The sequence below is a fragment of the Falco naumanni genome, chromosome 3, assembly GCF_017639655.2.
Source record: "Falco naumanni isolate bFalNau1 chromosome 3, bFalNau1.pat, whole genome shotgun sequence".
NCBI lineage: Eukaryota > Metazoa > Chordata > Aves > Falconiformes > Falconidae > Falco > Falco naumanni.
Window position 1 is genome coordinate 109,041,000 of NC_054056.1, and position 25,634 is coordinate 109,066,633.

The 25,634-nt window shown below is 44.3% G+C and overlaps 1 protein-coding gene across 1 annotated transcript in view; it reads left to right on the forward strand.

The window, feature by feature from the left end:
• ZC3H3 (zinc finger CCCH-type containing 3) overlaps positions 1–25,634 on the forward strand; it is a 185,232-nt gene that overhangs the window by 4,341 nt on the left and 155,257 nt on the right. The window contains 2 exon segments of the mRNA XM_040585569.1: positions 1,552–1,636; positions 1,638–1,749. Coding sequence (XP_040441503.1) covers positions 1,552–1,636; positions 1,638–1,749 — 197 coding nt within the window.

Consider the following 25,634-nt stretch of genomic DNA (forward strand, 5'->3'; position numbering starts at 1 on the left):
AGATCAGCAGATACTCCTGGGGTATTGTGGAGCAAGTTCTTCCCCCTGGCCATGTCTGATAGGGACAGAGTACAATGGGATGTTTATAAATGAAGCTTGGCGGAAGGAAAAGGTGTGTGGGCTGAGTTATCTGTAAAAAGGTTTTGCACCAGGCTGGGAGTCCAGAGGAAACAGATAAGAGATTGGGACCAAACTTTCTCTGAAAGCAGGTGTGTCGTGGAAGTGCTGCAAGGGCTCAGTCACATTGTGCTCCTGGTGGGAAAGCTGTGTTTCTCAGCCGGGCCGTATGCAAGCCCAGCCTGTGCTGCAGGGAAGGGATAAACAGGAGGAGGTGAGGGTTGGTGGCACAGCTGTGTGACCTCTATACCACTGAACTTAGAGATACCCTCAGTGTAGCGGACACGTGGTTTGGCTCCTTTCTCACTACAACAATGCCAAGCCTGAGCTCTTGAAAATTGAGGGCTGTGGCCTAAATATTTGGAGTGATGCAGTGAGCTGGTAAACAGCAAAGACTGAGAATCTGGTGCCTTGATTCCTGCTTCTATTTTCAAGATCCTCTGCTCAGTGCTTCATCACAGGTTTCCATCCCTCCCTTGCCCTCCTGGTTTGCTGGGTTATGTGGCTGTGGGCGGATTGCTTTGGGAGGATCATTCTGGAGCAAGGTGCCTGGAGAAGCTGGGGTTGTTTGGGATTTTTTTGGCAGTTGGGGAGATGAGGGCCCCCCCCCCCCCATCTTGCTAAAGACCAGCATGATTAGAGAAGTGATTGTCCCCCTGTACTTGGCACTGGTGAATCCTGTGTTCAGTTTTGGGCCCCTCACTAAAAGAAAGACATTGAGGTGCTGCAGCGTGTCCAGAGAAGGGCAACAAAACTGGTGAAAAGGTCTGGAGCACAAGTCTTATGAGGAGCAGCTGGGGGAACTGGGGTTGTTCAGTCTGCAGAAAGGAGGCTGAGGGGAGACCTTATCACTGTCTACAACTGCCTAAAAGGAGGTTGTGGTAAGGTGGGGGTCAGTCTCTTCTCCCGAATAACAAGAGGAAACAGCCTCAAGTTGCACAGGGGGAGGTTTAGATTGGCTTTTTCTTCAGAAGGGTTATCGAGCACTGGAAGAGGCTGCCTAGGGAGGTGGTGGAATCACCATCCCTGAGCATATTTAAAAAATGCATAGTTGTGGTGCTTGGGGACATGGTTCGGTGGTGGGCTTGGCAGTCCTGAGTTAGCAGTTGGACTCAATGATCTTAAATATCTTTTCCAACTTAAAACGATTCTATGATTCTATCCTCTCACCCACATCCGCTGAGCAGAAAGCAAAAGGGAATGAGTCAAGTTAGGCTGTCAAATACCTCATTTTCCATCTGTGCTTTGCCAGAAATTCATTACACTTGTCTATTTACTTGCAATTTTCTGTTCAGTGCTTCTTAGCACCCTTGGGTAGGGGACCAGTGTGGAGCTTGGTGATCCAGCTTCTCCTCTCAGTGCTAGGAAAGGGGACTGAGTACATTTTGGTCACCTCTCTCCTTTCTTCTAACTGTGTGGTGTTCCCTTTCACAGTTCCCTGACAGATAAGAAGAACAGCTCCTCACCCACCGTGCCTCTGAAAAGCCACTTCCATCTCAGGAAGAAAAACTCTTTGCGGGGGGAAACCTTCTGTGCCACTGAAACGCTCCTCTCCCAAGGGCCTGGTACAGATCTCCAAGCACAGGCTCTGCAGGCTGCCGGTCCCTGGGATACAGGTCTCTACCAAGGAAGGTAGGAACAGCGTCCCAAGGGATGACAGTGCTTGCTGACTGCAAAGTGGTTCCAGGGGACACTCTTGGGTTTGGAAATGAGTTACCGAGTCCTCCAGGAGATGTATCTGCTATTGTCAGTCCTGGACCAAATGCTGAGGAGAAGTTTGGGTGGAGTAAAAAAATTCTGCCTTACCTCAGGGCTGTCTCGTGCTTTGACATCTCCTGACAAGGCCATTTTAAAGTTGCTTCTTGCTTTTAATGTGGTTTTGCTGGACTTGCAGGCATTGTACAGGAAGGTGCTCAAGGAAGGAAGAGGGTAGCAGAGGCAGTAATACTTCTGTGAGACTAATCTTTCTTTTTGCACTGGGTAAAAGCTTGTGCATGCTGTGAGACACCCCTCTAGCAGCTATAGACCTACCTAATGCACCTGTTTCCCAGTTCCATGTCTGTGGGCATCTAGGTTTTGTATGAAATTTGCTTAAAATAGCAATAATCAGAGGAATACAGTGTCCATTTTGTTTACATCCATGTGTGCTAGCTTGGGCTGGCAATGGTCAGAGTAGAAATCAGCTACACCTACACGTGCGTGAAATGTTTTCCTGATGTTTCTGGCTCAAAGTCTGATTCTGCTATTCAGTGGCCATTTATGTGGACAAGTGGCTCTGCTCCCCTGAGATTCAGTTTCCTCAAATGTATTTGAAGCATTTTTTGTTCCTGTGCTGTGCTTGTTGATGTACAGCAAGGTGGCCAGTGACATTGTGGGTAGGCATTGCTTGAGTTGGGAGGGCTGTTAAGGCCATGATGTAGCTGTGAGCTACCTCCAAAAGTAAAAGCTGTTGAGCCTCTGTTTTCAGGAAGACAGAGCAGGAAACCACAGAATTTCAACTAGTGAGTTTACATGTGTGATTATAATTAATTCTTATTCAGACAAATCACTGCATTGAGATGTTACTGTGTTTTGACGGATGAAAAGACAAGAATGGGGGGCTTGCTGTTCAGGAAAGGGAAAAGCTTTTTGTGGGAGGAGAATAAAGGGATTTTTCCCTTCATGTGTGTGTTTGAAGATGGATTTGGAGGGATGGGAGGGATGCTGGGAGCAGAATTTTCATTCTGGTGCTTTAGGAGGCAAGCAGTGACTCACGGGAGAGGCTTAATGGCAACTATCAGTATTTGAACAGTCCGTTGATATTTTTGCCATAATTTACTCAAATTACTGCTAAAATTTTCCTCTGACAAGTTCTCTTACAAAACTGTATTTTCTGTATTTCCTCATACATTTGCCACCTTCCAAGAAGATCTTGGGTTCAGGAATAATTAATGCAAAACTAATGGGAATTTATTAAACTAGAGGAGTTTGGTGGAAAGTTAAATAAACATAGGCTTCCTAACTAGAATAAAAATGCTACCATCTGATCTCAGTGCAGGTTGTGAAGAATATGATTTCTCTCAAAGGTCTCCCTTGACAGACACTAAGTAAAAGGCAGTTTGAAACACACTGTAAAGGGCAATAAGGAGAATAATATGTGCATTTGTGCACTTGGCATTGATGATCCAGCATTCAAGCAGTTGCCTGGCTTTGGGGCTGAATCTTGCTCCATTTAAGGATGTCAGCCAATCCTTTTGGTGGCTGGAAAGGCACAAAGACTGCACCTCCAGATGCTGTGTTAGAAGTTTTCATGCAGTATGTGAAGGCAGCATGTACTGTTGGAGGTCTTGGTCATACTTGCACTGTGGTTGCGCTTCTGTGATCTTTGAAATTAGAGGTGGTGGATATAGCATGTGGCCAGACCCAACTGTGATGGTGATGTGGGGGCAACAAGGCTTTTCTTCCTTGGGTGATGTGTAGAAGGAGGGAAGCAGCCCTTCAGTCTCCCCAGAACTGTCCACTGGCTATTCTGGGGTGAATTTAGGGCTCATATCTCACAAACTACTTGATGGGGACCTTTCTCCAGTGTGGCATATCCAGTACAAGTAATTGAATAAATCTTCATGCTGTAAAGCTCTTTTTTAAAGAGCGTACTGTGCTTGCTGAGAGCCTGATGCTAACATTTCTACAGTAGGCTTTGGAGAGACAGAGCAATTTGGGGTTGCAAAGCATTTTACCTATGAGGAAACTGAGACCTTGCTGGTTACAGGGATATAAGCTGTTCGGGTGATCCAGGAACAGACCTGAGGTTAAACCAGATCCTTGTTCTCTGTGTGGCTTCATGTTTACACCTGGATTTGTGCAGAGCAGCGGCCTCGCTGTAGTTTGGTCAACTGTGTGTGCCATTGAGGAGATCACAGTGCTGAAGCTGCTGCCTTAGGAAGGCTCCTAGCACCCATCTCGCTTGACTTGGCAAACATCTCTTCTTTTTAGAAGCTCTCAGTAAAAACATAAGCCCAGTGAAATGAAGCTTCACATAGGTTAAGAGTATACAAAATGGATCAAAATCTTCTGCCCCCCTGGAAGCCTGAGTGGCAGCTGCCAAAAGCCTGTGTCTTTTGGGAATGTATTCTGAGTTCTAGCTTCTTGGTTGAAGGTAATGTTCCCATACTGAAAAAAAAAAAAATTTAAACTGCACAGGGGTGAAAATATGTAGATAGAGTGGAAATACAGTTGTGCTCCTGGCTTTGTTCAAAGTAAAGTTGGCAAATAAAGAAGTCTAGGAAAGTAGGGGGAAAAAATGGAATATGTGTCTGGAAGTGACTTTGGGAGAGTGTATAGTTCATTGACCTGTTCAAAAGTGGATCAAACTATCAAACCATTCCTGACAGATGTAGCCAAACCTAGCACAGCCAAAACCCTGACTTGGGAGAGTTGTGAGTTGTCTGCATTGAAGTGACTATGTTGTTTTCTGGCTTGCATCTGTGCACTTCTTAGTCTTAGCTCAGAGATGTGGAACCTAGTATCTGCTTTAATAAAACTTGGTGACCATGCCTTGTGGCTCTTTATCTTTGCAAACTGCAGTACCTGCTATAAAAAAAGTGTCTTGATTTGGTTCTTAAAATGACTAGAAGTAAATATCCTGCCTGCCTTTTCTGGTGCGTATATCTGGGTGTGCACATGTGAGACTACTCTTCCTCACTTCATGAATGCCACAAATACTTTTTGCTGTGCCTCGCTGTGCTAATGGGAGCATGGACACTGATTCTTTAGATGGTGAATTAAAAATGCTTCCTCACCGTAATTATGAAATGGCTTCTAAATTTCTTTCTTGCTTTCTGTGGTGGAGAGGAATTATACTCTGGTGGATGAAGCATTATTTGGACTGGAAAAAGGACTATCAAGTGGCACTGGGATCCATTCACTTGAAGCTCTAAAAGAACTCCTTAGGCTGCTTTTCTCCTCCCCAGGGAGGAGGGTATAAGGTTATTTCTGCTGTGTTTGCTGCTGCTTTGTCCAGCCTTTCTGTAGAGCTGAATTAAATACATCTTTCTGCTAGGAGGACTTTGTGCAGTTGCGATCTCTTGCTGGGTATATTTCCTGTTGACATGGTGACTATGAGAACTTGGCTGCACATCCCCTTCCTGGAGAGGCTCTGTAAGATACGACACAGCAATGTAAATTTGAGAGTTCTTGTCATCTTTTCTCTACTGTGCTTACAGGCTTTCCACTTGCTGCTGGGACATAGAGTGCTAAATGCTGATATCATGTGGGTAGATGGTTGCTGGTAATCTAACTTCTGTTGTACTGTTATCTCAGGGGATCCCAAAGGACTTTATTTGCTCTTTCCTGTGCCATTGGTGGCTCTGTGAGGCAGCTGCTGAGCAATGCACATTTGCTTTGCTTCTCCAGTTAGAAATTCAGCAAGAGTCTTGACTGCTTTAAAATTGCCAAATGAATTTTGGCAGGGTTGGTGCTGCTTGCTGGGCATCCAGTTATGGCGAAGGACTAGCAAGGTGCCTGCCCCACACATACTTTCCTCTTAGCAGCAGCCATGCCTGTAGCATGGAGGCCAAGCAACTTAGGTCCAGCAGACCTCGACCCTTCATGTTTACCTTCATAATTAGCCTGTGGATTTGCTTCCTTTGATTGGAATTGAGTTTATAGGTTTGAATCCTTTATACCTTAAGGCTTTTCTTTTGAGAGAGGGTTAAATCCTAGGCAGTGTATTTTAGCTTAATGTGTTGAACTCTTCTTATGTTCTGGGTTTTTACAGCTGTTGAATTATTGCTGGACTGTTCCTACGTGCGTTAGGATTCCTTTTTTTTTTTTTTTTCCACAGGGAGACATGTAGGGTCTAGTATGAAAAAAGGTTGTTAGATGCTGGATGGGGCAAGGATATTTTCAAGGCAGCATTCCGAAGTCTGATAAGAGAGTGTAGCCACAGATAGGGCTTGGAGCAGCTCGGACATCACTCACGTTTTGTGCCTCTAAACATATAATTACATATATAGTGGGTGTCTTCTGGTTTCACAGCACTCCTGTAGTGAGCTGGGAATAAGTCAAGGCTTGTGGGTTCAATTCCTGCCTCTCAGGTTATCAGAGAGATTTTGAGAGGGTTGTTTTTATTTCTCTTTGCTTGTGCAAAGTGGGGATATTAATCAGGTGGTAGATTTTAAGTCTTGCCATTTGTTACTGAGAACCTCTGGGAGCAGAGTAGGGCACAAATGGAGCAGTGAGACTGATGTTCAGTCTCTGGCTTGATGTTGAAGCAACACCCATCGCCTCTCTTGCTGGAAGCAGACTGGTGACAGTCCTGGGCCAGCTGAGTGGCTTACCTCTGATTAGTTTGTCATCTTGAGTCTGAACATGCACAGTTTAGCTAACAAACAGATCAAAAAGCCAGATGGTTCATGCTGGGCTCATGATCCTGCTGGATGGATGTGGTTGTGCTGGAGCCTGGATCCAGTTGGTGCTCATGCCAGTGTGGTGAGCGAGCATCTGGCATGTCTGCATTCCCAGGGAGCTGTGGGATAAAAACTGTGTGTGTCAGGGCTGGGGACAGAAGGACAGCTGGGGACCGTGCCTTAAAGGTGCACTGCAGCATGAGTGCAAAAAACTGGGTCAGCCCCTTCCTTCCCTGCTGATGCAGGTGGCATTGTGACACAGCTTTGTTGTTTCCTTGTCTGTCCTGTTAAACAGGCTCTTGGGATACATGACACGAATTCTGCAGTATGTACTGAAGTCATTGGTCCTGCCTTTCCCAAGCATGTAACGCAAAGACCTGTCAGTATCCTGACTCTACAATTCCCTTTTTGGATCCATATGGACCCGTTTGATCTTGCGCAGCAGTGCGGCTGTGCCAGCCACTGCTGAGACTCTGTTTCAGATCGGTGTTTGTGATGGTCTGTATTCAGAGGCACTTGGCTTCTGTGGGAATCGCTGTGTTTTCGTTTAAGGATCAGTGGTCATACTAGCAACAAAATGGAAAGTGGCAGACTAGTAGCAGTTCTCTTGGGATTATTTGGGCTGCTCTCATGATGAGTGTGATATCTGTAGCTGTTATCATTTAACTCCAAAATACTCATTTGGTTAAATGGAACATTTAATAACTGGTCAGAAATTGGGATATGTCCCAAATGGAAGTTCCTCAGATGGGGTGGTAGAGTGGTGAAGCATTTCTAATGCAGTTAGTGGTCTGTTCATCCAGGTATTTTAATGCAGATCTTGCGCTGGGACAGAATGCCTGTGTAGGATGAGCTCAAGTGCTTGACCAAAGCAAAGAGGAATAGAAAATGTTCTGTTGCTCAGTTTAGCCAAATTGATGTTGATAAAACAGCCTTTAGATGTTGTACTTCTTGACCACTTAGTACTTAATATTAATGTGCCATTAATATTAAAGACTGCCTTTTTCTTTTTATTCCTTTTTCCCATTTAACTTCTTAGGCTCTTTTTAGAGGGAAGGAGAACTGGGAGATAATTATTTTGCCAGGAGCTGTGACTTCACTCAGGTAACATGTCCCTGCTTTGGGCATGGTTGTGAATCTGATGAAACTCATCCCCTTATTTGAGCTGGCTTCACAACTTCTGCAATGGGGTCTGCTTCATCTGGCACCTGCATATTTCAGACTCCTGTCTGAATGTCAGGTTTCATATATACATTTATCTATAGAAGTGGCAGATCAGGCTGTCTCACTTGCCTCTGGTGTAGGCAAGACAGTTTGGATCTGAAGATAAGAGGGATAAAAGGCAGCAGTTACTTCCATCCTTATCCAGGGAAAAGCTGGAGGAGCAACAAAGATCATCAGGCTGCTGAATGTCGTCCTCAGACCACTGGTGCCTCTGTGTTGCACAGAAGTAATACAGCCTGTTTAAATGCAAGCTGAAGTTAACTTTGATTCCTATTTCTTTTCTTCAAATTATATATTTTTATATATTACGTATTTTATTGTTTTTTATTTTAAATTACTTGCTATAATTGGAAGTGCTCTTACAGCCTGAATTTTTAATTCCTGTATTAACTGTGTGGGAGTCACAATGGCGAGATTGCTGGACTGCCCTCGTACTTGAAAGCCCTGAGCTGCAATCCTCTTTCTGGATGCAAGAAGCAGGGGGAGGCGAACTGGTAATTAAGATGTGGGTGGAGTTTTCATGGATGGCAATTCCCCCAGCCACCTTATTTTTGGCATCAGAACCAAAGGATTTGGTTTGGAGAATAAATACTGGGCTTTTTGTCATTCGCCTAGTAACTTTCCTGCCAATAACGTATGTTGTAATTATGTTGTCTAAATGGCAAATGTCTATCCTGAATTGACTTTTTGTTGCTTATTTGTTGCAGCAAAAGGGCAATACAATCAGACTGTGGTGCGTACGCTGGGACAACACCGTTTCCTGCAGTGTTTTTTGGCCACGTGCTGTCCAGTTTAGCTTGGGCAACCTTTATCCACTTTCTCCAAACTGGAGATAGTTTTTTTTTCCTGAAGGTGCAGGGGTGTGATCTTTTTATCACTGGTTTTAAGGGAAAATACCAACTTCAGAGTGAGGTTTGACTGATCCAGATGCAGCAACAGCGGGATATGCCTGCTCCTCCTGTGCTATGAGTCCTGTGCCAGCAGTGCGGATGTGGGAATGCCCCCTGTTTTCCAACAGCCATTTACTCCCAGTTCTAGCTGGTCACTTATTTGACATCTTGCAGGATGAAGCCCTTTCTCAACTCTTGTTTTTGATTAAAGACAGGTGAGCACTTGCAGTTGTGAACCTTTCCTCACCCTTGCAAATAATCAATGCTGTTGCCCTCCTTGGCTGCCGCAGCTCTTGTGCAGTGCTGCTCTGCTGGTAAGTGTTCACCCTGCTTGGGCATTCGGCATGATGGTGCTGCCATTTCTTATTCCCCTGGCTTTTTCTTTGGGAAAAAACTAGAAGTGCTTAAAATTAAGATTTTTTTTTTTTAACTTTTTTATTTTTTTTAAGATTTCTTTTAATGTCAAAGATATGGCAACTCTATGGATGGGGAGCTGCACCATGCCTCTTCGCTGTGTGTTTGGCACAGGAGCAGAGAATGGGATTTCAGGGAGTCTCTCGGGCCACCCTTCCTTCCCTGCAGCCCTGCAGAGGGCACTCGTGCCCCTCGCATCTCCCCAGTCCACCTTTTTCTGGTTATTGATGGCCTAATTTCGTCTTTATGTGAAAGAAAGCAGATATCAAGTAATTTGCAGCAATAACCTGCTAATGCTGGGCCAGTATCAAAACTCCCATGTTCATTTCAAGTGGCAGATAAAACACTAATATATAATTATCCTTGCAAATTGGATTGTTTTAAATAACCAAAAGGCTATGGCCAGGAGAAAACTATCCCATTTCCCTTGAGTTACTATTGCAGTGTAATTGCTGCGTTCAATCAATTTCCTTGGCATTAGAAATTCCATCACAATCAACATTAAGCTTTATTCATTGTGATGGCTAAGAGCCGGGCCATTTCTCCTCTTTTCCTTAACTGGCAAAATTAATCAGGGAAAAGATTTTAAACATTTACCCGTGCGAAAGAGGTCAGCTCTGCCACTATATTGCTCAGCAGATAAGGGGGCTAATAAAAAGAAAATTGAATTACTAATGATCGCCAGGAACAGAGTATATAAAACCTGGCAATCGCCCGGTTCAGGAAAAAGGAGAATCAATTTTCTTCGGACAAGGTGCGCTCATTTTTTATTTTGGCGCATATTATCAGCAATTTAATTTGAAAGCGCATAAACAGGAGGAAACAGTTAGAAAATAATGAGCCTGAAGGTGTAAAATGCTGCAGGATATATGCTGTACACAATTTATTTGGCACAACAGATAATCACTTTAATTGAATTCAAAACTGCATTGTTCAGCAGCAGTGCGGGCTGCCCGCCTCGCCCGAGGGGATTGCAGAATATTACAAAGATGCCAGCAAGAGGCTCCTCGATGTCTTTTCCCCTCTGTAATGTCCCCTTCCAGGCAGGACTTCTCAGCCGTGTGCCCGGGATTGCTTAGGCACAGTCACAGCTGGCTGAAAGCAGAAGATGGAGAAAGTGAGAGGCAGATTTCTCTAGGGACCCTTCTTTATTGTATTGCTATGTATATTTGTTTCTTAAATAATTTGATGTTTGCTGGGTTTGATGGTTCAGTGTAAGATCATTATGTAAGCATGAAGCGCTGAAACCAGTCATGTTGTCTTCTGCCTCAAGTGAACTTATTTTGCTGTGTCCCAACTGAACCTCCTGAGTTAAAAGGCTAGCTACCTCCTGCTTGTAGCGATCTCCTGCTTTGCTTATCAAACTTGTTTTTTAGTAGTAGCTTTTGGATTATGCCTGGGAGAGGTGGGTGGTGGGACAGATGCTTTTGCTGCTGCAGGTCAAGCACAACTGCCACGCGAGGAGCTGCACTGCGAGGGGTGTCTTTCCAACTGTGCCACAGAGGTTCTTCATCCTCTAATTTCTTTTGTTCTTTGGGTTTGGAGAGTGGAGTGGACTTGTGCCGGGGTGGGAATAATACTGTTACTCAGCACTTTGTTCAGAGCACTTTGGAGGCATTAACTAATGAAACGGTGGTTTGGTGAGGTGACACAAGAAGAGGCCACATTGCCATCCCTGCTGTACACGTGCCTTGGCAAAGAAAGCCAAAGAGATGGGGAGCTGTGGCTACGACCTGTCTGTGGCCATGCAAATCCATGGCCAGAGCAAGAGTGAATTGTGAGTGGATCCTTTGTTGCACCCACTATGTACGCAGCTAGGAGGCTATTTTTTGTGTTGTCTCCCTTCAAAATACTCCTTTCCTGCTTATTTTTTGCTTTTCTCATGCTCCAGGTTGAGGTAACACAGCAGTTCTTGTTACCAGCTTCTTGCTTGTCCTCTGTTGCCACCACCAACATTGAAGCTGACTTCTGTGAACGTGCTGAATAGAAGGAAATCCTGTTTGTGTTTGCTTCTTTCCAGAGAGAAATTGGGTTTTGTAAGACCCCCTTCACCCTGCCATCTGCAGAAGAGTTTCTAAACGCTTTAATTTTAGTCGGTGATAGTCACTTTCCAAAAAATTCCCTAAACCCTACATTCTCTTTCTGCTTGCTCAGTAACGTGAGCCGTGCAGTGTGAGGGTGTTGGGACGGGCAAGGGGAAAAAGGCTGGCGGCAGAAGTGGAAGGAGCTGGTTTGCATTACTCGTGCCCAGGCAAGTGCAGAAAGTAAATGGGGTGTAAATGGTGAGGAGTAAGTTATGGCTGGCATCTGAATGCTCAGCTGCTGTTAATTTTATTGACACTGGGTGTTTGTATCCCTCTGGCAGCTTTGAAAATCTCAGCAATGGATTTTATACCCTCTTCTATTTTTTTTTTCTTCTTCTACAGTGAAGGCCAATCAGGAAATATTTTGAATAGGGAGATTCTTGTTGGGGCATTGTAGTCTGGGATTTATATTTTTTTAAGCTGTATTCCTTTCTTTGTATTTTTTTCAGTGAATTGTACAAGGTGTTGCTGGTGACATCTCAGATTATGTTACATATGAGTTAAGCTGGTGCGACGTCTCTGTTACATCTTATTAGAAGGAGTCAGAGGTGGTGATCCCTGCCCTCAAAGGAAGCCCTAGTATCATGCATGGCTCAGGACCCCTTGGAGTTCCTCACGTCTCTTCTTCTCTGCTCCGTCATTAGTCTCATCTTTCTGAACAAGTCCTTCCTAGCTTATCTGAACCCTTCACAGGTTTGCTGCTCGAGGCCAGGAAGGCTAATGCCATTACACTGTCATACGTAGATTTGACCTTGTCCATAAATCATTAGGTTGTCAGGTCTCTCTTCTCACTTTTGCTGGCTTGTCCTTGGGAGCCAGGCGTGGAGTGTGCCTGATGAAGTGGCTGTTCACTCCTTCGCAGTAATTGGGAAAAGTTCACATACTTGGCTTTTTGCCGGCACCAGTTACGTCAGTGTTCGTAAGCAACAGTTTTGGGTTTCTGGCTTTACTTGGCATTTACAGGTGACTTGTCCCAAGCTGCAAGAGGAGCTGTAGGCAGCCAGCAGCGGGGATTCTGTTTTCAGAAACCTCTTTTAAAAATAACAGGCTGCTTTGAGTGAGGGAAGTCAGCCTTGCTAAATGAGGAGGTGTCACCGTGTAGACAGCCTTCTCCTCAGTGCTCAGCTTGAGCACTCCAGCATTTCGATTTGGGGTCAGGGTAAAACAGTGACTGCAATAGGGGGAACATCCAGAGTGAAATGCATTGAGAGACATGATCTGAAGGTGATAGTGTGCCTCTAGATAAAGATGAGTGTAAGGTGAGACCTGCAGGTAGACCTCTGCCAGGGTAGAGGTGCAGACTGAGTGATGAGGATCTGGGGAACAGCAGACAAGGCTTATAAAACCACTCTGCTCTTCACATAGAGTTGCTTTAAATTATTCTTAGTCTCTGTCCATTCTTTCTCCCTTTTCCTGCAGCATTCAAACTGCATGCTCAAATTAATGTAGAAAATCACCTCTCAGTACCCCTTTCCCCTATTTCAGAGACTCTCCGGTACCCACGTCCTGTGCCAGCTACTATTTGATTGTGGTATTCTGTTAGTAGCAAGCAGCTTTTTGGGGAGTAGTCTAGTTATACACTAATATGAAAAATATTTGGCTTTGGGGATGCATGACATCTGTTCATTGGCTGTGACCCTTGACATTTTCAAGTCCATGGGGGGCTTTTCTAAGAATTCAAACCTTTCAGGGACAGTGCAGTGCAAAAAACAAACAAACAAACAAAACCCCAGAGCAGTGGGTCTTAGCACAGCGGTATGCACTTCTCACTCGTTCCCCTGGGACTTGCGTCATGCCACTTCTTGGTGAGTGCCTGTAACCTGTTGCTCCAAATAGCACATCCTTAAATCAGGGTGGCATTGTGTAATTTCAGTCACTGGTGCTTTCTTGTTGAATGCTGGATGTGTCGTCTTGCTGTGACTTTTTACGGTGAAGCCTTGTATTCATTGCTGGAAGGGCAGAGTTGTTAAAAAAAGAGTCTTATTTTTATAGTTTGTGCTACTAGAAAACAGGCTGGATGCTGTTGCACTGACTTCATGAATGCATAGCATGTAATTTCTGTGCTCTTTGGGATATTTTTTTTGTTTGTCGTGTTTGAACACTGCAAACCTTCCTTGTAATTTTGAGCTAGATTAGTCCCTTGCTTGTCCCTAGCAAGTGTTCACGTGGACGGATCTGTTTGCATGTGTATGTTCAGGCTGCATAGTGAAGCTTTTAAAATAGTTTTCAATCCATCTGGCTCTCCCTTGTGCTCTCAATTGTGCTGGATTTCGGTGCTCCTGCCTCTTATCCCCTTAGTTGTCTTTCCTTGGGTTCTTAAGGTAAAAATAAGGAAAATAAAAGTGGGCATTTAAGGCACTTAAAAGAAATATGAACGCCTCTGTAATCTGAAGCTTGACTGTTGGGGCTCTTTCCTTTTTGCTTTCTCCTTTTGCTGTTTCCTTTCACCTAATACACAAACTGGCTGCAGATATCCCCGGCACAGTCACAGTTGAAATTACTGGTATTTCCTGTGCTGTGAACTGATGCCTGAATGGATGATCAGAGTATCTACACAGTGCTGTCAGGACTCCCCAGATCCTGCCCCAGCAGATGCTCAACTGGCTGTAAAACCTGGGCAGGTTTCTCTGATCTGCTTTCTGCTTCCCATTCTTCTCCAAATCCCTGTTTACAAGGTTTTTTTATTTATTTTATTTTATTTTGCAAACACTTCCCATTTGATTTTCTTAGTAACAACTCACAAGCTTTGTATGGCGATTCCTCTGTATTTCTGCTGAGCTGAGTTAGAAGCCATTCATTCAAGGACTTGCCTGTTCACTTTTTGTGCTCTACAAAGTGATATAAATGAGTAACAACCCTCAGAATATATAACATGCATAAGTGCACATGGGCTAAATGCTTCATGGACTTGACAACATCTCATGAGTCCTACAAAACTGTACTGTTGCAGCAGCATTTGCGGTTTCAAGTTTCTGCTTTAGTTTAAGGGATGGGGAAATGCTTCTACTTCACTTGGCAATGGGAATTTTGCTATTGCCTCTGGGAAATTTGAGTTTGAGAAACGTTTCATCCTCCCTTATGCCTCTGTATAATCCACACACATGTGTTTTTTGGTAAACTTCTATTTTGGATTGTGCTTGGAGTTGTTTTGAATAGTATCAAGGAAGGGTGTTGTGTGAGTGTATAGACAGGGCTGGTGAGCTGTGGGTCCAGATCAGTTCTCAAAACTGATCCTGTGTTCTATTAGCCCTTAAGCCTGCCCTTGGGGCTCTCTGTTGGAAAAGGGCATGAGCATACTTGGAGACTTAGTGTGGGCTATTAACTCCTGCATTGATCACAGTGGCCAAGTGTGTGCTGCTGTTGTTCACTGTACTGGCAAATGTCCTGGAATATCTTGTTCTTGGGTGGGACAGAAAGTGATGGGCAAGTGTGTGTTTGTGGATGTGACATGCACTACAACTTTGTTTTTTCCATGAAATACCTTCCCAAAACGTGTCTTGTGAGGTCTCTGTGTTAAAACAAACAAGTTGGTGTGTATTGGCACCCCACTTGTAGCCTGGGTAAAAAGCAAAGAGCTCTCCTGAAAAAAAAATAAAAATCAGTAACTGCTGAGCTTATTGAAAGGTGCAACACTGCTGTGTAACGGGTAGCTTCTGGTCACAGGAGAGCAGCAGCCACATTCTGTGGAGAAATAAGAGAAGGTCTAGCTCAGGAACTGTGTTGAGAAGGTCCAGTGTGGTGCCAGCTGTCTTGGGGCAGCCTGCCTTCACTGGAGGGGCTGTAGAGCTCTGTAGGCCACTGGATGCTCTGGTGCATCTCCTAGTAACCTTGGCTCTGAGCTTTTTGGGGTGACATACTTGAGTGAAAGGGCCCAGGCAGAACAGCTGCAAATACTGCTTTTTGAAAAACAAAAGAGATGAACTCTCTTTTCTTCTTTTGAAGATGATGTTTGAGGAAGAGACCAACCTCTTGCCCGAAAGGTGTTCTTTCTCAGCTGGGTCATTGTGATTGGGTTGATTGGTGAGCTTAATCTAGTGATGATGACTTTGAAATGGTTTCTTTGTGAGGTGGTTGTTTGCTTGGTTATTGGGAAAGCAAGGTACTCAGTGTGGAAGTATCTGTTATCACGAGAAGAATCGAAAGGAGATTTGATGAGGGAAACGAGTTCATCAGAGATACCACTCTGTATATATATATGTGTGTATGTGTTTTTAAAATAAGATTTACTCTACTGTCTCAACGTTAACTGGGGCATTTTACAGTGCTCCCCTTCTGTGAGCTTCCACGATCCATCATTTCCCTGCTAGCGTGCTGTAGCGGCTGTTAGATTTTACTATGCCAAACACTGTAAAAGGGCATTAGAGCAGTTAAATCTGAAGTCTTGCTTTCATAAGGAAAAAGAAAATGCTGAATTAGGCAATGGAAAAGGCAACCACAGCGATACTTTAATCTTGCATAAATTATCAGAAGAGTCAGAGGCTAGCAATTTTATGTATTGTTATAGCTCTGCTAATTAATTATTCCAGAATAATCGATGTTTAGAGGAACCAAAGTTTGGTCCTTTTCTGTCTTAATGAATATTTACTTTCAATATGGCAGCTGTTTTTTTGGGTGGTTTTTTTTTCTGATGTGGTAACACTTTAATTTTACCCACCCAACAATGGGGTTAATGCACTAGCTTTCCTCAATATGTACAATCTAAATGATAACCAGATGGGGAAATATTACTCCACAAATTTTCTGTGGGTCTAACTCAGCATTGGCTTTGGAGTGAGACGTTCCAGATGTCCAGGGAAGGCTGAGTCTCCACCATGACTGTATGAAAGATGACGTGCTCTAAAGAAGCAGAGGAAAAATTATTTAAGAGGCTATAAAATGATCTACAGATTGAGATGAAATTTGCTGAGGAGATCTCTGCAACTGGAACGAGTAAGTTGATATTTTTTAAAAATAGATGGTGAAATTCTGGCCCCATCGAAATTGTCTGGGCTTAAACTTCTGCCCTTATGCTTCGTGGTATATACATTTTAAACCCTAATGTTTGCTCTGGCTTGTATACTGGGGCTGGAGTAACCCAGTGTCAGTGTCACGAGTTTGTACCTCTGTTAATAGATAGATAGGGAAGTGGGCAGGGGAATTTGGTAAACTGTGTTATATTATCATTGCTATGTTAACATTCTGTTAATCTGACAGAATTTACGACATCTATTCAATTTCTGAGTTAGGGATCAAACTAAAGACAAATTCCACTTACAGAAAACTGAAGTATAAACCTTTCAGAAGTGGAACGGTGGGACTTGTGTCATTTAAATAATTTCTTGATGGTTGGATTGTTTTCTTAATGTCATGTTTTGTAAAGGGTAAGTAGAAAATCACAAGACAAGAAGAGGTCTCTACCAGCTCCTAAAAATTTTTTTGCCATTTTAGCATGCTTTCTTCATGCACTTTGGTATAGCATGGTATGGCACTGAAGAGGGACTGCCTTGCAGAAGGGTGGTGCTGACCATCTTGGAACACTTCCTTGCCTCATCCTCTTCATCAGAAAGAGGAGTGAGACAGCTGAGGGATGCCTGGAAAAGAAAAATACAGATGGGAGAAGAGGATCAGGACTGTTATTGTTGAGATGTAATTAAGTATTTAGTATTTAAATAATGTCTGATGTTTGCCTATAATAGTTAAGTCGGGACACTTGCTTTGGAAAAGTATATTGAAAATAGTACTTTGCTGTGCATTGCAATGTAGGGAGCAGTTGAGCCTGCGGCTCGTGCTGATCCAAGTTTCTAGACTTGGCAAACTATTACCAACTTTGTGCCTCATTTTGAATATTCTCTTTAATAGAAAGATATTACCTTCCTCTGAACGGTGGAATTGCACAGAGCTACACATCATGTTCATCTCTTTCTGGAGAGTTTGGACTCATTGTTTGCAAAGGACTTCAGATCCCTGAAAGTGCCCTTGAAAGACTTCCAGTGCCCTGAAATGGAGCTTAGGGAACCTGTAAACACTGGAGTCTCAGTGTCCTTGGATAGCATGCCCCTGACCCAGTGCCCTGGGAGGCAAATGGTTCAGTAGTAGCTTTGCTAAAAAGGGTCTGGGGCTGTGTTGGACCCTAAACTGAAAGCACCCAAAGTGTCCTCTCATTACAAATAGAACATACTAGATTAGTCTATATTAAGAGGAACATGTCCAGTAGATTCAGAGATGGTATTAACCCTCTTTGTGGCACTACTGGGGCCATACCGGTAAATCGTGACTGGTTTTGGGCATCCCGGTTCAAGGATGTGAAGAGATGGTCCAGGAGGAGAGAATTTTGGGATTACCTTGGGCACGTGACCTAAAATAAGAGGTTGAGGGTGCTGGGCTCATCTCAAGTAGCTGTGGAGTGTCTGTTCTTGGAGGTATTTCAGATCTGGGCAGATGAAGCCGTGACTGTCCTGATTGGGTGTTCGTGATGCTCATTCTTTGAGCAGAGGGTTGTTAAGGTGGAGATCTCTGGAGATTCCACCAACCATTTCTGTGATTCTGGGGAAGTGACTTATGTTATCTGCTACAGTGCTGGAGTTTTCAGTCTAAGCACCAAAATCCCTATGCAGCTTACTAGGTTTTGCAATGTTTGTGACTGGCAATGTCAAATTCAGCCGATAAAACCCATCCAATTCCTGTCTAACTGTGAAGAGTTTATTGCTAAGGTTCATGCAGAATTGCCACTGTGTACTCACTTTGCACTTGTGTCCGGAAGGACTTTGCAAACTACACAAATGCCAGAGATGTGGTGCCAAAGCCCTTTTATTAATCTTTTCTGAAAAGAATGAAAGTGGTTGTAAGAGTCTCAGTATTAGGAGTTGATTCTGAGCACCGTCATGAAAAAAGAAAATTGCCTTTGCAAGTGATGATGGTACCATGTTCTCAGGTGTGAAGGTAAGGACTGAAGCAAGAACAAATGTAATGACTTTATTTCATTGCTTGAGAGGACCTTTAATCTCACCAGTAGGTCTATGTTAACCTGGAGGTCCCAGACCACAGCAAATGAAGATCTTTTTTTATGGCTTCAAACTTCTGTTCACAAAACTGAGTGTTCCAGTTAGCACGATTGCCTTGCAGTAGCCCTGCTGTGGCTAGGGCTTGCTTTATTTTGCTTGTGCTGTTGTTTGGTGCCATTATTCATGCAGTGCCAAGACTGCAAACTACCCTTTAGAGTCATGAAAATGTGCCAACCAATTAGTATAACTGATGTTCTGGTGATTGAAGGAGTGTAGGAAAAGAATGATGCAGAAGAAATGCTGGCTAACAAGCAATGATGTTGGCTTGCGAACAGGTAGGATTTGCTGTGATAGCCTTCTAAAGATTGTGCTTAAGCTAAAAGATATTGTAAAGAGAATAAAGGACCATCCATGCCTTGTTACAAAAGCAGTGTGTCCCCAAGCTTTGAGCTGGTGGTCCGTCGAATAGCCGTGTGACTAAGTTGAAAGTGTACCTGTGCCTGGATTGTACAGCTTGATGCAAATTTGTCTTTACTTTCATTTATAAAAAGCACTTACCCAAGTGGATGATGCAGTGGCAATGTGCACTTGCAGCCCAGAAAGCCAATTATATCCTGAGCTGCATCCAAAGCTGTGTGGCCGGCAGGTCAAGGGACAGGAGTGTCCCCCTCTACTCCGTGGTGGTCTCACTGGAGTGAAGCACTGCGTCCAGTTGTGGGGCTTCCAGCACGAGAAGGGCATGGTCCAGTTGGAGCCAGTCCATAGGAGGGTCATGCAGATGATCAGAGGGCTGGAGCACCTCTCCTATGAGGACAGGCTGAGAGGGTTGGGGTTTTTCAGCCTGGAGAAAAGGCTCTAGGGAGACCTTATGGCAGCCTTCCAGTATCTAAAGGGGCCAACAAGAAAGCTGGAGAGGGGCTTTTTACAAGGATATATAGTGATAGGACAAGGGGGAATGGCTTTAAGCTAAAAGAGGGTAGATTTAGATTAGGTGTTAGGAAGAAATTCTTTGCTGTGAGAGTGGTGAGGCAGTGATGAAACACTAGGACTTTGGAGTTCGAGACTGGATCCAGCACAGCTGGTTGTCCATCAGCTGTGCTGTGGTCAGGGTTAGCAGGCAGATCTGGATGAAAGAGCCTCAAGTTTTGCCTCTGCCCTCCATTCTCACCATGAAGGTGGTGAGGTACTAGAGCAGGTTGCCCAGGGAATCTGTGGATGCCCCATCCCTGGAAGCATTCAAGGCCAGGTTGGATGAGGCTTTGAGCAACCTGATTTAGTGGAAGGTGTGCCTGCCCATATCAGGGGGATCGGAACTAGATGATTTTTAATGTTCTTTCTAACCCAGGCCATTTTGTAATGCTGTGAAAATACTCAAAATTTCATTAGGGGTGAATGCTTTTCATGTGGCTTCACTGCCAGGAGCGGCTCTGCATTGTGCTGGTAACAGCTGTGTTCCTCCTATGCTGCAGACAGCCTTTAAGTGTGGAGAGAAGTCACCTGCTGCTGATGGCTCAGAGTCTTTCCATTTACCCTCCTGGGAAAAGCAGGAAAGGGCGATGGATTCTGCATTATTCCCCAGAGAGGTTTGTGCATGGTTTATGTGGGAAAGGGGAAGAAGGGCAACATACCTGAGAGCGTGTTAAGTAAATGCTTCCAGTGTTCCGGAAACTGATTTTTCTTTTTCTAGGCTCTTTGTAGGGGTACCAAAAAGCTGTCTTGCTTTTTCTGGATTTTGCAAGGCCGTGTGTAACCTTTGTGCTGGTGCCAGAGTAGCCTGAGGATCACTGTAGAGCCTCAGCGAGGATGTGGAAATACCTCTTAATGTGTGGTTTTCTGCTCCCCCTTCCCCAGCTATTGGTATGCGGCGCATCCATCCCGTTTCCTGAGTGTCCTTCCATGCTGTTGCCTGTTGTTCATGAGGAGTTTTGACCTGAAAGATGCTGTATGTGCCTCTCTGAGATGAGGGCTGGTTCTTGCTGAACCCTGCTACATCTGTGACTATTATTTTTGCTTTATTTCTTCTGTCCATGCCCTATGAGGTTCCCTGCTGCCTCTCCCTGTGCTGGCTGAGCACTCACGTGGCTTGCCTTAGCATGGTGAAGCCACAGCACCTCTCTCAGGTGCTCTCAGCATTTGCTCGCATTCCTGAGGTGAGCTGGCAGAGGAAAAGTAATGCCCTGCTGCGGGGTTGTTTAGTGTCTCGACTTGAGACATTCCTGAATGAAACCCTCTGAATTCCCAACCTGAACACTGTGGTAGGGACATAAAGCCCAGTAATAAAACGTAATGAAGAATACCAGCATGAAATCAAGATGTTAAACCTGTGCTGGTGACAGGCAGTAAATCTGCAGCTTGATGTTTTCCTTTGCTTTTTAATATATATTAAAGTGGGCAGCTTGTTTTATGTCTTCTTGTCTCATGGGCTCTTAAGTAGAGCAGTGCTCAGTGCTGGGTGAGCAGGTCTTTTTCTGTTCCCTTCCCTCTACTCTATACCTTGCAACTTTGGTCTCCGACTTCAATGATTTTCCCTCTTGGGACTTATGGCTTTCGGAAGAATTGCTCTATGGCTCCTCTGTATTTTAAAGGCATTGGTGTGTGGGAGCTTTCCTTGTTGCTGCGTGCCAGCTAAGCTGCAAGCTTCTTTTCAGAGCAGTGAATGGCGTTAGATGTACTTTGTGACCCCTTGCACACTCTCTTTATCTCAAAGCCTGTGCTAAGCAGTAATGGTTGGGAAATGTGGACATGCAACTTGATTTCTTTTTCAGGGTAGTTCAGGGTTTGGGTTTTTTTAATTTCTTAATGCGGTCCCAGATGTTTCAGGCTTTCTGGTAATACGTGGTAGGAAACATCAGTTCGGATAGTTTTTCTCTAATACGTGCTGTGTCTTTGTGATTCCTGGACAGTTTTACCTTTAAACTGAAGGGACATTTTTCTCTTTATTATGTTTCCCATAATGGACATTCAATGTGGATCCACTTTCTGTTGCGTGTCAGTAGCTGTGTGTGCCGAACACATTGCTTGAAAGGCTGGTTTCATACTAAGTGGTGTGGGAGAGGACCTCGCCTTTCCCACTCCATCCTCTAAAAAGAAAAATAGCCCGGGCATCACACCAGCCACTTTGTGTGTGCTGACACTTCCTTTGTCCTGTCCTCTCTTCTTGAAAATATTAGTGCACATCCTGGGCTGCTTGGCTGCCTAATGCCTTGCTTTTTCTCTTTTAAATATTCATGTGAGCAGAGTGGCTGGGTTACTTAATGGAGCAGCATGGTCTTTCGAATCCGAAGCAGAAGTGAACTTGTTGTCAATAGCTTTTAAAAACTTTTCACTAATCCGGCTGATAGCCTGTCAGATTGACATATTTCCCCTCTTTTAAAGTTTAAATGAATTCTAGTGCAGGAACAGTTGCTGCTTACAAATGTGGCCTTGATGTGCTGCATTGGGAGGACAGCCTCCATAAAGGAGAGGAAACTACTGATCCCCACTAGGAAGGAGATTTTCTGCTGTCGAGAGGATCACTGACATGCCTGAGGGATTTTTGGTGAGTTGCTTTACCTGTACCCTGGACAAGAAAGTAGTCAAGGTAGTAAGAAAGCAATTCAGAGGAAGAGAAAGTATAGTTGAATGTATATTACAAATATCTGCAGTGGTGTGTTTTAACGAACCCTTGACTGAAGAGGGGACTGAGCTCTGGGGCTGTCTTTTGTGTTGTGTAAACTCCCTGGAGAAAAGTAACTCATCCTTCTTTGGAGAGAATTTTCCCTTTGCTTTCTTCCATCGTTTCTTCTCTGTGGGGTCTTGAGATGATGTCCATGCTGACAGATGTCCGGTTTCGGTGATGTCTTGTACAGTGTAAATGAGATGCAGTATTTTTGGGGGCATTTAAGTGCTCTCATAGCATGAGCAGTCATGTCCAGCTCTCATTTCTATCCAGATTTACAGTTCTCTGTATCTTTTTGCAGAAGGTGAGGGTCTTCAGCACCTCACTCCCTTTTTAAGGGTAAAACCCTTCAGCTTTTTCCGCTGTCACTAGGAATTCACTCAAGGTATCTGCAGATCAAAGGAGCTGAATGCTTTCTGTTTTGGTTGGGTTTTTTTTGCAGCTTCAGCACTAGCCCACAGGTCCTCTATTGGTTCCACTCACCAGTCACCCACACCTTGTTGTATAAGTAAAAGGTTTAACTCTCCTGGATTTGTCTGATGAGTGAGAAGAGTAACACTATGGTGTAGAATAGTAAAAAAGGTTGGGATGGACCTAGTCTCTCCCCTGCTCAAGGCACAGCCACTGATCTACATCATTCCTGCCTGGTGGGCATCTCGCCATATTTGAAAGACTTCTAGTGATGAAGCTCCACATTGTCTCCAGGTAACTTACTCTAGTTCTTCTTTGGCTGTCGCCAATGCTTGTTGAGCTGAATGGAGGTGAAAGATTACAACTGGCTTTCTTGTTTATGTATCCCACTCTGAAATTTGCCTTTGTGCAACTGCATGACCTTGTCAGAGCATGAGCAAATGCTGAATGACATAGTGACAGAGGATTTTCACTTGCTTTGTTGTTTGTTAGCACTTCCTACGCAGCTCTCATGGCAAGGGAAAACTTTTGGGAATGGCTCAGCACTGGTGGCCTGTGGTGGTGCAAGGGCTGAGGCACCAGGTTTTAGATCCTCAGATAGCTTCAGAAAGTTTGGAGAAAGGATGGGGGGAGGTAAAGTTAGAGGGATTAATAGGAATTAATGCTAATAGGTGTTCGGTGTTTTATTCTCTAGATTACTTGTTTTAACTGGCTTTAAGCCTGGCTTTTATCTACTGGTTTGCTGGGGGCCATCTCCTGTGCCTCTGGGCTACAGAATTGCTGCGGTGGCAGTAACCGCTTAGCGTGTGTGGACTGGTCATGCCTGGGATGTCAAAGACCAAACCGATTTTTTCAGCTCCAGGGAAGGATTTCTCTTACATGTGCTGGTCAGATAATGTGAAGAAGAAACCGGCTGTGGGCTGTAGCATTCGGATCTGCTCCAGGGAGGTGTAACAGCCTCTCGTTTTGCTGTTTCCCATCACAAGAGATGTTTCTGCAGGTGAGGAAATAGTCTCTGTGACTTTTCCTTCTTCTGAGCATGCTGGGCATGTTCCTCTAAGTGACTGAATGATCAAATGCGTTTTATTCTTTAAAGTCATCAATTCTTGCTTCTCAGAAAGGATAAAGAGAAGCCACTGCAAGGAGCTAATGAGCCTAGAAAAAAGGATACTGAAGGAAGAATCATCTCTTCTTGTCAGACAGGACTATCTCAGGGAGGACCAGAGTTTGCTCATGGCTCTCTAACTTTTGGCGAGTCATGTAATCTTGATGCTTTATTTTTTTCCTGCTTCTTTGGGAAGGCATTAATAATACCTTTACAGTAGAATTGGGGCTTTATTCAGTATTTGCAGCTTGCTTTGAGGTGCTCTAGAATATTGCTTGCATTATTTAAGAGTAAAATAACATGCTGAAGGAATGTCAGAAATTTTTCAGGGAATGTTTTCGTTTCTTACAGCTCTGCCAGCCAGTCTACTCCCACTGCATTCAGGTCACTGGTAGGATGAGGGCTGGAAGTCTGACTCTCCTGCTATTAAAATAGCTTGTAGATTTAGGAGATCGTGCCTGACACATGGCCTGGAGAGCATAATTTGACGCGGCAGCTGAGTGAAAAATGCTGGATGTGATTTTTATTTTCAGTGCATGCAGATGCATGAAGTTTGGTGTTTTGGTTTTGCTTTTTTTTTTTTTTTTTTTAAAAAAAAAAAAACAGCAAACCAGAAACAAACCACAAAGGAAAACAAACCAAAACCTACCACCCCACTCCAAAAGAAAAAAAAACAAACCAAAAAAGCAAACACTAACCAACAACAAAGCTTTTATATTAAAATGAGCTGGGGTCAAAAGGGGATTCAGACATGACACTAGAAGAGCGGGGGGGATTTCTTGTCCCAGTTCTGTAATTCTTATGGCCTGAAGAGGTCTTCTCTGCCATTTGGTAATACTCTTAAATTTGAACACCAAACATCCCTGTAAGACCCAGGGAGTGTCCTTCAAATACATTTAGAGTTGATTAAAACCAAACAGCCTTCACTGCCACTGGATGGACTTTTATAGACGATGCTGCAGGCTGCATCAGTGGAGGCTAACAATTCCTGGCTGGTGGTGTTGCAACTAATTTTCAAGCCACTTTCAACCTAATTTTCAAGGACAGAAGCAGGCATTTCAATTACCTGAATAATTGGAGGGAGAGGGAAAACACTTGTGTGGGGAAAGGGCCCTGATAGAGCAGGCTAAGAGCCAGGACACTTATTAATATGCACTTCTTCTGCTGATTCCCTCTGTGACCTTGGGGTAAATGCTTTTAATGGTGTGCCTCGATTTTGCTGCCCATGTGATGGGAAGAGCAAAGCCTTGCACCATGAGATCTGGGCAAAACAATCATCTATGGAACAACTGTTGTTGATATTCTTTGCTAAAGATTTTGCTGTTTGCATCTTGGCTAGCCAAAGAGGGTTTTTTGTAGGCTCCTTACTAGCTCAGAGGGTTTTTGAGGCTTTATTCCCTGGTGTGAACCTGATGCCAGGTATGATGCTCTACTGCAAAAGTCAGAGGCTTGGAGTTCAAGAGCTCATCCGTTATGGCTGGTTGTCCATCAGCTGTGCTGTGGTCGGGGTTAGCAGGCAGATCTGGATGAAAGAGCCTCAAGTTTTGCCTCTGCCCTCCATTCTCACCATGAAGGTGGTGAGGTACTGGAGCAGGTTGCCCAGGGAATCTGTGGATGCCCTGTCCCTGGAAGCGTTCAAGGCCAGGTTGGATGAGGCTTTGGGCAACCTGGTCTAGTGGAAAATGTGCCTGCCTATGCCAGGGGGCTTGGAACTAGATGATCTTTAATGTCCCTTCCAACTCAAACCGTTCTATGATTCTCCGGGCTGATGGATGGGTTGAAGGCTATGGTGATGTTCTTAGCAAGCAGAGCAGTTCCTTTTCCTAAGACTGTGTGGTTATGTGGTGGAGGAAAGAGTTAAGCCTGGTCTTTCTGCCCACCTGGAAGACAATGGTGGGTTTACAGGACTGCCTGGGGAATGCTGAGGTTGAAAGGAGATGCTGAGCCAAGCTAAGCTGAGACTTGTGCAACTTCAGATTTAGTCTTCAACTCCACAGCATCTAAATGAAACTGGCTACTCCTGTGGGGGCTGACTTCCCTGTGCCTTCCATTTCTGAAGACTGGAAGTACCAACAGTGCCCTGGGTAGGGTGCTGTGAGGTCCAAAACCAGTGCACGGTTTCTAAATAGTTCACTACCCTCTAAGGCTGGTCTGGGTTCACACTTGTGTTGCTGGAAAGGGACTTAATTTTCACGTAGTCTTGTTGAGAGCAACCAGGTCATTGCAGGGACTTTTTTCCCCACCCACTCTGAGCTCTCCTGCCCTGGTGGTTGGAGAGTTTTGTTGATTATGCAGGTTATTAACTTGCAGAAGATACAAGGGAAACTATTTGCAGAAAGCTATGAGAAATGTTCAACTGATGGGG